The 13,596-nt window shown below is 46.4% G+C and overlaps 1 protein-coding gene across 8 annotated transcripts in view; it reads left to right on the forward strand.

Moving 5' to 3' along the window:
* Nucleotides 1–13,596, forward strand: part of LOC105017386 (band 4.1-like protein 1) — a 71,779-nt gene that overhangs the window by 31,094 nt on the left and 27,089 nt on the right. For all 8 annotated transcript variants that reach the window (XM_010881959.5, XM_020055499.3, XM_020055498.3 and 5 more), the window contains exons 2-5: nucleotides 3,831–3,964; nucleotides 4,211–4,378; nucleotides 8,562–8,666; nucleotides 12,375–12,417. In XM_010881959.5, the coding sequence (XP_010880261.4) occupies nucleotides 3,848–3,964; nucleotides 4,211–4,378; nucleotides 8,562–8,666; nucleotides 12,375–12,417 (433 nt within the window). In that variant the 5' untranslated portion in view covers nucleotides 3,831–3,847. The remainder of the gene's footprint in view (nucleotides 1–3,830; nucleotides 3,965–4,210; nucleotides 4,379–8,561; nucleotides 8,667–12,374; nucleotides 12,418–13,596) is intronic.

The following is a 13,596-nucleotide window of genomic DNA, read 5'->3' on the forward strand; positions in this document are numbered from 1 at the left end:
AAGTTCTAGAGAGTTCCAACAGAAGACCATGATCCTGAGAGGGAGTTCTAGAGAGTTCCACCAGAAGACCATGATCCTGAGAGGGAGTTCTAGGGAGTTCCACCAGAAGACCGTGATCCTGATAGGGAGTTCTAGGGAGTTCCACCAGAAGACCGTGATCCTGATAGGGAGTTCTAGGGAGTTCCACCAGAAGACCGTGATCCTGAGAGGGAGAATGTCTGTGACCCAGTTATGCCTCTAAATGAAGTCACAGTGCTTTCTGTGTGTGTACGTGTGTGACGGGTAGAGCCTTAGTCTGGCTTTGTGTGTGTGTCTGTGTGTCTGTGTGTCTGTGTGCTCTGACTCTGAAACACAGTGGAACCTCCCATGGGGGGTCTCTACCGGGACCCTCAAAACACAAGACAGACAGACAGACAGGGGAACTGTACATCAGCAGCAAATAGGAAACGAACAGCCTCCCCTTCAGATTCACCTCCACTTAACCAGCACACTGACACCGTGTCTACTGCCTCAGCGAGACAGAAACAAAGGCCTCAGTTGATCGCAACGACCTGACATTCAACTAACACGAGTGGGTCGGCTGGCCCGTCCTAGTTGTTGCCTACGTAAAAGAAGATTGAAGGTGGCCGGGGTTGAAGCCACAGAGTTTACCTGGACCACACACAACCGCCCAGGCACTCTCACTGTGCAAGCCGGTCCCCCTCTATAGCGTGCAGTTACACCGCGGAAATTAACAAAGGGGATTAGTCACTGGCAACCACCGAGCTGAACGGGATCACAATGGGATTTGAGGACAGGATTGGCCAGCCTTTGCTATTGCAAAAAGCCCCCCCCCCCTTCCCATGGCAGGTTGTCACTTGGTCAAGACAGTCATGAGGCGGTGGGGCCATTTGACTCCTGCAATTCGGTGCTCAGAGGGAGAGTTGTGCGGTGTGTTGCTGGGCTCCGGTGTGGTTATGGACCAGTGCGGTCCTAACTGTAGCACGGAGCGGAATGACATAAATACCCAGCATTCCTTTCTGCCATAGTCCCGTTTCTCGTCGCTTCTTCCGTTTATCCCTCCTCCTGATCCCTCCATCCATCACCCCGCCCCTCCTCTGGCCTCCCATCATTCTCTCCTCCTCCGCCGTCGCTGTCGCACAGGCCGTTCCAAATGAGAACCACCCCCCGCCCGTTCGGTTTCCATGGCAACTGAGTGTCTGAAAGAAGTCAGCCCTGTTGAACGCATGCACCCGTGCGCGAACACACACCCTAAATCCGTTCTCATCTTACTTAGATTTAAGCTGCCTCTGTGATGAGAATGAAGAGAAAATGAGAGAGTGTACGTGGCGAGAAATAACAGCCCTAACAACCATTTAAGACGGGACGATAACGGCACTGTGTTTAAACCCCAGCGTAATATACAAGAATGCGATTCTCTGGGTTATAAATGATCATGGCAGACTCTCCATTAAATAATTCAAATGACTGCTGCGAGACAGATAGCCTCCGTACGCTACGTTATGCTATGGAAGCCCAGTCAGTTGCTTGTGGGGGCAGGTGAGCGGCTGTTCTCCTCCGCAGTGTTCCTAGTCAGAGCTGGTTCTAGGTATAAGCAACAGAAGCCCCCAAAACGCTAGATCAGGCACTGCTCCTCGTGAAGCATGCATTCAGGCCGGGGACATGGAGGGCTCTTTGTGGCTAATGGTGCGTAACAGGAAATGAATGTGCCCGATATGTTCCCCAGAGATCCTCCGCTATCCACTGTGACATCAGGCTGCGTTAATTTGGTAATTAATCTGAAGATCTCTGGATAGGAGGCCCCAATTAATCTTGAAGAATGAGGCGGTTCTGGGTGATAATATGTTGCGTGTGCGTGTATATTCATTGACCTTACGGTTCCTCTTACCAAATCAGAATAGAGCAGTGCCACGTTGATTTGCGTAGCTGCTTAAATCATGCATTGCCAGTGCCCATTTAGCTGTAGACCTGACAAACATTGAATGTATCCGGAACCAACAGTGGCTGTTTCAGTAGCCAGAAAGATATTCCTGGAGATGGGAGCCTGGTTATAGGGCGGTTGCATTGCTTTGATGTCAGGTACAGATGAGCAACTCCAAAGTCGGTGCACAATCGAGGAACATGTTTCTCTCAACCCATTCACACATCTAGATGAATCCCTTAAGGCTTTCATCACATAGGGAGGTTCAGGTGAGATGTCAGCTAGGGTCTGAATGGTTGATTGGTGATTCAGACACGGAGGGAGAATTGATTGAGCAGCGTGGCCCAGAGACACAGTTGGATCTGACAGGTAGGGAGGATTTGCTGCCGGAGCAAAACAGTGCAAGTGGAAAGCAGAACAGGACAGAAAAGTGCAGGACAGAGCAGAAAATTCTAGAAAAGTGCAGTACAGAATAGAAAAAGGCAGAACAGAAAAGAACAGAATAGAACATAAAAAATGTGAAGAACAGAATTGAGAAGCGGAGAACAGAACAGAAAAGTAAAGAATAAAATGGAAAAAAAAACAGAGCACAACAGAATAGAAAAATGAACTGATCAGAACTGAGGACACACAAACACATCAATCACAGTCACACACACACAGACCTTTTGTCCGCTGAAGGAAAATTAGTGCTTGTCAGTTCTGTGGGAATGTAAGTAATGAGACCGTGGAGATTGGGATGGCACAGAGGACGGCCGGTCAGTGGAGTCTTTTCAGAGTGATTTAAGAGCACTGCTGCATGCAGAGTAAATCCTCAGCCTTTGTCTGTCAACCTAAGACAAGTGGTCACGGCGCTGCCTACGTCGCCAGGCCACGCCCACCAGCCCGGCCCACCCCACCGACAGTGCATTATGGTGATGTGATTTATGCCATGAGGACGGCAGGACCGCAGGGGTCAGCTGGAAATTGGGTTAGCTACAACCCTCTCTGCGGTATAGTGTGTGACACTGAGTGAGCACAGCTCGTATCAGACCAGAGCGCTGTACCGCTCCGCGGGCTGGGCTCTGATAGGGATGGTGCCATCTCCGATTGGCCGGGTTTTGTCTTGATGGGCCGTCACGGGAGAACATGTCCTCGAGTCAGATGCCTGTCTAAACATGTATATCTTGACAGAGTGTTGTTGGAGGAAGACGGTTTGAGCTCTTTACCTTCCCGATGTCACAGTTGTTCTACTCTATGTCTGTCACCTTATTGTTTCTGGATGTGAATTAGTATAGGATGAAAGCATATAAAGCCTATAAAGATTTAATATATATTTTTAATAAATATATTTTCATATTATTACATGTCTTAATGGATAATGACCAATACCATTACTTTTTAATGAGGGCTTCTCACTGTTAAGTTCTACATGCTCACAATCATATTTTTTTCCGATATAACGAGTGACTCTCTCAGCTAATAATAATCAGTCCACAATCTTGCCCACAGGCTGAATTAATTACTGGACTTTCTCTTTAATTATATAATCTCAACTGCTTGGGGGCTGCTTGCTTAGATTTGAAGAAGATATTTCTTTCTTTCTGAAGTGAGTGTCCTTGATGACAAGGTGGGCGTGAGCAGCCAGTCACTGCAGAAAGGAAGCAGTGGTTTTCTTATTGGATGGTGGCGGGGGTTGTGCAGCGCTGGTATCTGTCACAGCCTGTTAGATTCCTGTCTATGTCTCTGAGGGAGAGGTTAAGGTGGATACTACCGCCAAAGGTTTGAATAAATGACGTTTTGAATTCTTCTTCTTCCAGCGCCTCCGCTTAGCACCGGCCGGTGTCAAGCCAGACTCTCTGTCCTCCTTGTTTCATTTCTTATTAATGTAAAACTGAGACTTTAAATGACTGTGTATTTTCTTTCTCAGGTTAAGGAGGGGTTGCTATGCCAACACAGCCTGGTCCTGAGTTTGAGGTGAACAGGGCAGAAGAGTTCTCCCAGACCAAGGAGACGGCCGCGGGCATGCAGGACTCTGCTTCAGACAACAAGATGGCCAGACAGGTACGTTGGAGGCCTCATGAAGTTCAGCGTTCACAGTTATTAGCGCTTTGGTGTTTAGTGTGGCCCTGCGTCAGTCACTGACATATGTTAAGTCTAACGGAACGTTTCTCTGGGTAAGAGCGCCTGCCGAATGACCGATAGTTGCATGTGACTGACTAACGCGCATTATGGGATGCCTTCATTCTAACGAATACGGTCAATCCGCTGTCCGTTCACCCTGTGACTGTCTACCGTCTCTACGTGAAGGACCAGGAATCCAAACTGATTGACGACAACAGGGACATGGACGATGTGTCGGAGAAAACCACCCCGAGCAAGACCCCGAAATCCCCTCAGAAGACTTCCAAAAGGCCAAAAACGGTCCCCTTCAAGGTCACCCTTATGGACACATCCGAGTATGAAGGAGGGATTGAGGTAAGAGCGGTTGGAAGCACTGGCAGGTTTTGAACTAACAGAATAACCTGGACATTTTCATGTCCTAAAGGGATTTGAATTCAATATATTACTAACTCAGTCAGAAGTGTTTTGCAGTTGTTATTCTTTTTTCCCCAGATTTCTCAGTATCAGTAGACAGCGACTGGGTTTCTTTCGTTTGGAACGTTGTGTCTATGCTGGGTTTATGTTACGGAGCTGGAAAGTGCAGAAAGTGCCGGCGGAAACTGGATGACAGAGAGTGTCTTGCTAAGAGCTCTCCCAGGGGGCAAGGCCAATGCAAGGTTACACATTTTCTGCCACAGGCACACATTCCAATCATTATGATGATTGACACTGAGGATAGAGTGCTGAAAAGCAGGCTCAAACACTTACAGTCCCTGTTACAGCTCCAACAGGATGCATGCTAAGGAAGGTAGGGGATGCTCACGTTATTCATGCAGAAAATCAACACAGACACTAGATTGTTATTCAATTCAGATGATTCCCTTATTCCCTGTTATTCCCTTGCCCCTGATCCTAACCTTTAATCTACCCTAACCACAATAACCTAAAAAGTGTACATTTAACATAGCCCTAACATCTAACCTGTAATGCCTAAACCTAAAAATAAACAGAATTCTAACACAAAGGCCAAACGTTTCACCCTAATCCTAACACCTCAGGCAGAAACAGACTTCATTCTGGACCAAAAAACATCTGCAGAATGATGTCTCAGGTGACAAAATAATATTTCACTTTAATTAAAAAAGGGTTAAATAGCCGCAACTTTAGTTTGAGTGATGTGCACTGTAAGGAATGAGTTGTCCTGTACATATTTAAGACATTTGACAGACACTCTTTTCCGTATTGACCTTTTTGCATCACGCTTTCCCTACCCACCAACCACTAGGCTACCACCTTGTATACTCTTAGAGACAGCACCATTAACACGGTTGTCTTGCGTCTTCTAATGGCAGGTCAAGATGACTAATGCGTTTGGCTCCATATCGCTCCCTTGCAAATGCATTCCACACGATACGGTCATGTGACCCCACCCGGTACATTTCCGAGTGCTTTTCTTCACCACGTTTCCAGGGCGTTTTTTTGTGGACGAGGAATAGGTGCCCGTCCCTGTGTGTTTGGAAGCTGTGGACATATCTGCTGCAGTCTGGCAGTCTGCACGACGCTCTACTGCCTCCTCTTCTCTTCCACGCCTAGACACGTGCCACGGCGAAGTAGAAATATTGTATACTTTGAGGGTCAAAGGACAGCCCTCCCCCGTTGGCCTGATGAAGTCACTCAGCCGAGTGACAGAACAATGGGGGAATCTATAGTCATTACATATTGTGAGTTGGGTGCAGCCGAGGAGAAAATAGAATCCCGTGTCATTGTGAGCTCCCCTTAGCATGCTTACCTTCAAGCTACTGTCAAGTCCTTTGCTGCGCTAAACCCACGAATGTAAAACTCCCCATTATCATTAACCAAGGCCTTCTCACAATGGAGGGTCCTTGGCTTGTCTTTGTGGTTTTTCTTTTATGGCTAGTGAACGATGCACAAATGAACCCTCCCTCGCTCCTCCTATCTAAATAACAAGCTGCCGCCGAAGAGTATTTATCCGAACCCTCACCTTCCTCCTGGCCCGCCCACGACCCCCTTCCGCTGTTAAATTGGCAGGTTGGAATGTCAGCGCCTGCCCTATGGAACCTTCTCCAGGCTCCAGAGGTTGATGATAATAGCGTTGAGGGAAGACAGTAGCGATTTTGTTACAACTCTCAGTGGAGGAGGCGCCCATGCAGGGGTTAATTAGCCCGCCTTGTCACGGCTGTTAGGCCTTGGCTCCTCGGGGACGGTGGAGGGGTCCCTCCCTCTACCTCCCCAACGTCTCCAGACCTCCGGTTCACACTGGGCTGGGCCGTGCGCGGATGAGCCGCTCCGTGTTATTCTGTAGAATGCTGCTATTTTGGGCCATTTGTGTTTTAGAACGCTCTTCAACAATGAATCTCATTGTGTACGCTTGGGCGGGTATTCAGCTATCACTTCCTCTTGTGTTTCTTTCGAGTGAAACGCACTGCATTTTGCAGTGAAGGTGTGGGGTTGTTGAACTAATTGGACTGTGAAAGGGTGTGTCCACGGAGAAACGCCCCAGTGCCTTAGTCACTGCACGTGAAGATCTTCAAAATGCCCTGGCTGTGTGTTATAACAGCTCATGTCAACACCATACAGATCCCTGTGAAGGGTCGCAATGTGTCGAGGACCCTGCCGTCGGGGACCATGCTGAGGGACAAGGTGACAGACCCCGGGGATTATTCCACCGACTCTTAAGCCGCGATTAGCCAAAGGAGACACCCTCTGCCTCGTTCTGGCCTGGAGATAGGAGGGAACAAAACGAGAGCGAGGAGAACACATTTGCATCTGTTTCCCTGGCAACGGCTGTTTCCCTGTCACCTCGAAATCCGGGCTCCGGGGAAGGTCCAGCATTGTGGAGCACGGACGCTTTGCCAGTCTAAGAGCACACAGATGCACAGAAGTACACGCGTGTATACAGAAACAGCACCCACATTTGTGTATTGCTATCCTAACCCTATCCTAACCCTATCCTTAACTTCAAAATAATAACGTTTTTATTTAAACTTAGCCCTTACCCTAAATGTTTAAGAATGACACATAATGCCTAAACCATGAAGTAACCTAAATTGTAACATTAACTGAGTGTATTTAACCCCTGAGCAGGAAACCGACAAGTCATAATAAAGTGCTTTTTTCATGTTTTATTATCTTTGTGAGAACTTCTGGACCAAATTTAACCAGTTAAACCAAACCCTAGCAAACACAAACTGAACACACAGACACATACAGTTCTGTTACTATATCAACAAGGACTATTTGTCACCAAAATATATTTCCGAAATAAAAATATATTTGTTTCCCTCTATACTTAACTCTAAAGCTCATTAGAAATCAAAGCCTAACTTTAACCCCAGACCTAAAAATTATAAATTATAAACAATTATAAAAGTGATAAATAGTAATACACACACACAGAGACACACTCAGCACATGCATGACAACACATCACTCCGATTACAGCAGATCAACATGGCACCCTAGTCTATCGATCCTAGAGTACAGACTATGTGCTTCTGTAGACACACACACACGCATAAACAGCACACAAACACAGCTTGCTGGCTATCTCCTTAAGTGTGTGTATGTTTCTGTACAGCAGCACATAGTCTGGACTCTAGGATCGATATACGAGGGTGCCATGTTGATCTGCTGTAATCGGAGTGATGTGTTGTCATGCATGAATGTCTAATTAAATTCCACCCGTCTATGTGTTTGTCACTGGAATGAAGTGCTGCCCCATCCGTCATCTCTTGGGTTGTTTACATTTTCTTGGACATCTGTGCAACTTGACATCTGAGTAACTCGACATCTGAGCAATTTGACAGTTCAATGTTTACACTTCATTGGCTGGTCCTCCAGAAGAATCTGACTAGACGATAAACCATTTGGGATTTGGAAAGCCTACAGTGGGATTGGATATTTTGCTGTCTGTTCAGCCCGCTTGTCATGCGGAAAACAATCTTCCCTTACAATTCAGCGTTGGTTTTCCCTGTCAGGTATCTGATACATCCCAACTACAACACTGAAAAGGCAGATCCATCCAGGCCGGGGTAGAGAAGCACTGACACAACAGCAGATCTGTCCAACAGACGGAGAAGCACTGACTCAAAGCAGATCTGTCCAACAGACGGAGAAGCACTGACTCAAAGCAGATCTGTCCAACAGACGGAGAAGCACTGACTCAAAGCAGATCTGTCCAACAGACGGAGAAGCACTGACTCAAAGCAGATCTGTCCAACAGATGGAGAAGCACTGACTCAAAGCAGATCTGTCCAACAGACGGAGAAGCACTGACTCAAAGCAGATCTGTCCAACAGACGGAGAAGCACTGACTCAAAGCAGATCTGTCCAACAGACGGAGAAGCACTGACTCAAAGCAGATCTGTCCAACTGACGGAGAAGCACTGACTCAACAGCAGTGTAACACACTTCCAGGATGATTAACGCGTGCACGTCAATTATGTTAACCAGCGAGGGAAGGTCACGTGGTCCAAAATCACCCCACTCAGTGGAATGTGGAACTTAATTTGTGATGTGTGTGTCTGTGTTTCTGCAGAAGCACTGCAAAGGACAGTCACTGCTGGACCTGGTGTGTGAGCACCTCAACCTCCTGGAAAAAGACTACTTTGGCCTGACGTTCAGCGACGTGGACAGCCAAAAGGTCAGTGCCTCGTCATGTGGCCTCTCAGGTGGCCGTTTGTTTCCCTTCTGCCACTTCATCCTTCTCCCTCTTGTGAATACTGTCTTCAGACCGTCCACCAGTCCACCCCACTGTAAGTAACGGACGACACAGCAGGCTCAGACAAATGCAGGTTAACTAGCCATTCAGTTGGAGTTGGAGGAGCACTATTGAAGAAGGAGGGAACATTGGAAAACATAACACCTGAAACTCCTTAGTTAACGTTTAAACACTTCATCAGCAGATCCACTTCACAAAGGCTGATTAGTACTCCACTGATATCTGTTGACTTTCTGAACATCACTAGGAAGGTAATTGAAGTAGAATGGGTGTGATTATGTTTATAACGCCACTGGCTAAGATTGGGTTCTGAGACAGTCAACCTGTATTAGCTGGTATGAGCTTGGTTGGTGTGTGTTTTGGGTGTTTCCTGCCTAGTTGTAAGTCACCCTCAGGGTGGTTGTGTTTTCACTCCTTGTGTAGACCGTTTACAGGTAGGATTTGTTTGGCATGTTGAAGGAGAAGCTCCTCTAAGGTGAAACTGGCACACCCCTTTAACATCACTAAGGTGAGAAAAGCACACCCCTTTAACATCACTAAGGTGAGAAAAGCACACCCCTTTAACATCACTAAGGTGAGAAAAGCACACCCCTTTAACATCACTAAGGTGAGAAAAGCACACCCCTTTAACATCACTAAGGTGAGAAAAGCTCACCCCTTTAACATCACTAAGGTGAGAAAAGCACACCCCTTTAACATCACTAAGGTGAGAAAAGCACACCCTTTAACATCACTAAGTTGAGAAAAGCACACCCCTTTAACATCACTAAGGTGAGAAAAGCACACCCCTTTAACATCACTAAGGTAAGACAAGCACTCCCCTTTAACATCACTAAGGTAAGACAAGCACTCCCCTTTAACCTCACTAAGGTGAGACAAGCACACCCCTTCAACTACAGACAGACTATGTCCCCTGTCAACAACAACAGTCTGTGTAGGTGTTAGTAGTTAGGACATGTTGTGACCTGATGTGTCACAAAAAATGAAAGTTTGGAGTATATGGCCCTTTTATATGTGAAGTAGAGAATGATTTATAAATACCTGTCTTATCTGCCTGCCTGTCAGTCTCTCTGCCTGGCTGCCTGTCTGCCTTCATACCCATCTGTTTGTCTGTCTGCCTGTATTTCTGTTTGCCAGTCTTGCCTGTCTGGTAGCTTAGTGCTATAACACAGAGATTAATCACTACCGAACTTCAGTGAGGCAATAGTTGAGATTTTGTCATCACAAAAAAGCATAGACAGTGGGACGTAGGGCTGCATGTTATGATAATGCCACAGTATGTGTGGGTAGGGATAGTTCTTTCTATAGCATGTTATGATAATGCTACATTATGTGTGGGTAGGGACAGTTCTTTCTATAGCATGTTATGATAATGCTACATTATGTGTGGGTAGGGACATTTCTTTCTATAGCATGTTATGATAATGCTACATTATGTGTGGGTAGGGACAGTTCTTTCTATAGCATGTTATGATAATGCTACAGTATTTGTGGGTAGGGAGAGTTCTTTCTATAGTTTGTTATGATAATGCTACATTATGTGTGGGTAGGGAGAGTTCTTTCTATAGCATGTTATATGTCTGGGTAGGGAAAGTTTATAAAGGTCCCATCTTTGTCTGTGTTGTAAAAGCTGATAGTATTTCAACCACATAAAACATGTGAGATCTTAATAGGAATTACATTGGGGGGTTTTCACAGCTTTCACATCTTAAAACCGGTCAAACTGATGTAATTTTCAAATGATGCAAAATGTTTCCCTTTATTTCACTTTCTCGCTTGTCCTTAAATGGCTTTGCTTTACCAGAAAAGAGATGAAACAGACACATTTACCATTGTCAACTAGAGGCATTCTTTCCATTTATTAAAAAAATTACTCTCCCAAGCCCAGATTTATTTAGTCCTCGACAGTCTCTGCAGCAAGGGGTAAGTGACTATGGCAATACAATTATTGGATGTTGGCTAGGAGTGGTTGTATCAACAGTTGTATCAGCTGTGTCAACTTGGATTTTTCTTGGTTAATAGAAGCATGAAATGCAATGAAAAACCTTTCAGTGTGTGCAGGGTGAATTGATTAGATTGATTATTGAGATCTGGAATAATATTTCATTATGTCCTTCATTTTATGCATCTTCTTCATCTCAGCAATGGTCTCGCTGATGAGGGAAATAGATTGGAAGTAGGAACAACAAAACATTTGCTTCTTTGAGCGAGCCGTGGTGAAACGTTCGTTTTGCGGTGTAGCCATTCTTATTGACAACGATGATTTGTTAAGGGCTTAGGGAAAGTAGGATTTTGATGGTAATGCATCATTGTCCTTTAAGCATTGGAAGTATGGAATTGTGGTGGTAAGACAGGGAAGTGTGTGTCTGGTTGTGAGTATGAGAGAGAGAGAGAGTTGAAGAAATAGAGTGAGTTAAAAACAGTATATGCTGGAGGATTTATCTGTCAACACAGGAACCTCTGAGATCAGTCCTCTCTTCAAAAACCAGGCTTATCTGAGGGCAGCCCTAACTGTCCTGCACCCTCTGTAACATAAAGCCAAACCAGACGTGATTTGAATGCTTTTCTCAGATCTCCACACCATTTGGGGAGAATGTGACCTATTATTTTCATGATGTGTCTATGCGAACGGTGCAGGTAAACCTGGCTGAGCAACGGCTGGACAGAGCAGAGACTAAGGAGACAAAGCCTTTTAATAATTGGGCCGATATGCAATAGATCCAGGAGGATGATTGTAGTCTGTTTCTGATTAAGCACAAGATGACCGTGTGTGTTTGTTTGTGTTTGCGGGAAAGAGAGAGTTTGTTAGTGTTTGTGCAGGTCTTGCAAGGGTGTGTATGTGTTTGTTTTTTAAGATGTATTTAATAAAATTGGCAGGAATACTCTTGGTTTTTCCCAAAGACGATGTCGGAGACTGATGTACTGTTTCAACCTTTAACGCTCCTGACTTAACTGGCAGAAGGGACAGCGGCTGCCAAAAAGTCTGTCTGCATTATTCAGAATCTGGTATTAGCTGCTCAGTCTGGGAAAGCTCAAGTGGCTAGGCACACTTCAGCCCATACTGTCGTCCAAGCAGTACGCATATTTATGCTTTCCGGTTCAAACGATGGCACGTGAGCACGGCGTGATTGTCGACAAACAGGCCGTGGTCTGAAGCGTCCACACCAGAGACCTTAAAAAAAAGGCCACCAAAGTGACTGTCCGAGACGCACTTCCAGTGAATGATGCCCCTTCATACGTACACACCCGTCGTGATACAAGCTGATTGGGTAACGGGCCCCAGTGGGAATTAATTGTCACGATGGGCTGAACAAGACGCTGTAGCTGGCGCGATGAACCTGTCATCACGCCGAATGTCTCGGTGGGAGACTTTTCATCTGCTACCTTCTCTCCATTAAAGCATGTCTGGAAGCAGGGCCGGTTCCAGGAATAAGTTACGTAAGGGGTCGCTTAGGGCCCCAAATCCAATCCAAATCCAATTTTTCTTAGGGCCCCCAAAAGGCTAGAGCCGGCACTGTCTGGAAACCTTCACCAGAAACACTGTGCAAAGGGACTCTGAGTGGGATGGGTCCCTCAGCCACGTCCCTCACGGACCCCCTGTGAATTACTTCTCTCCTGTCTGTCCTGCAGAATTGGTTGGACCCCTCCAAGGAGATCAAGAAGCAGATGCGCAGTGAGTATCACCAGCCTGCATGCAGCGCGTCGGGCGGACACGTCTTACCCACATGGTTTTTTACACGCAGACAAGTTTGTGTATGGGATCTACAATGTGCTTAAAGCGTCCCGCTGCTGGCTTGCCTCTAAAGCTGAGCAGGGTCGGCGTCTGGATGGGAGGCTGGGTTCAGGGTACCAGTGGGGTTGTGGGGCCAGTAGGGGACATCATCCCAGGGAGGTGAAGGGGACATCACCCTCTGCAGGCTGCTGCCTTTCAGATGGGAGGCTTATTCAGCCACTCTCCTACCTCCTGTTCCCCGGGCTCTTGGGGTAAAACGTTTTTTTTAAGTCGCCTGATTAAAATAAAATATTAGTTATTTAAGCAGTAAGTCATAAGGTGGCTTAGTATATGGCTAATATAGCATGGCTGAAGGGTGTTCCTGGATATTGCCCTTATGCTTGGAATATTGGCCATAAGTCAAAACACTAAGAGGTGTCTTATTGGTATATGGGTCTTATTGCTTAATTACACCAGTCTGCTCTGTGTCATGCGTTGGTACAGTCATTGGCTGTGGTATATTTGCCATATACCATAGCTTCCCAGGTGTTTGATGTTGGAGCCTAGTTGCCACAGAGGAATGTACTCACTGTTTTACCATACCATGTTTCTGTGTGCATGTCGTACAGTCTGTCCTCATCAGCTGTCCTCTGTCTGTCCTCATCAGCTGTCCTCTGTGTCTTTCCTCTGTGTCTGTCCTCATCAGCTGTCCTCTGTCTGTCCTCATCAGCTGTCCTCTGTGTCTGTCCTCATCAGCTGACCTCTGTGTCTTTCCTCTGTGTCTGTCCTCATCAGCTGTCCTCTGTGTCTGTCCTCATCAGCTTTCCTCTGTGTCTGTCCTCATCAGCTGTCCTCTATGTCTGTCCTCATCAGCTGTCCTCTGGGTCTGTCCTCATCAGCTGACCTCTGTGTCTTTCCTCTGTGTCTGTCCTCATCAGCTGTCCTCTGTGTCTGTCCTCATCAGCTGTCCTCTGTGTCTGTCCTCATCAGCTGTCCTCTATGTCGGTCCTCATCAGCTGACCTCTGACCTCTGTGTCTTTCCTCTGTGTCTGTCCTCATCAGCTGACCTCTGGGTCTGTCCTCATCAGCTGTCCTCTGGGTCTGTCCTCATCAGCTGTCCTCTGTGTCTGTCCTCATCAG

Source organism: Esox lucius, chromosome 17, assembly GCF_011004845.1.
Source record: "Esox lucius isolate fEsoLuc1 chromosome 17, fEsoLuc1.pri, whole genome shotgun sequence".
Taxonomy (NCBI): domain Eukaryota; kingdom Metazoa; phylum Chordata; class Actinopteri; order Esociformes; family Esocidae; genus Esox; species Esox lucius.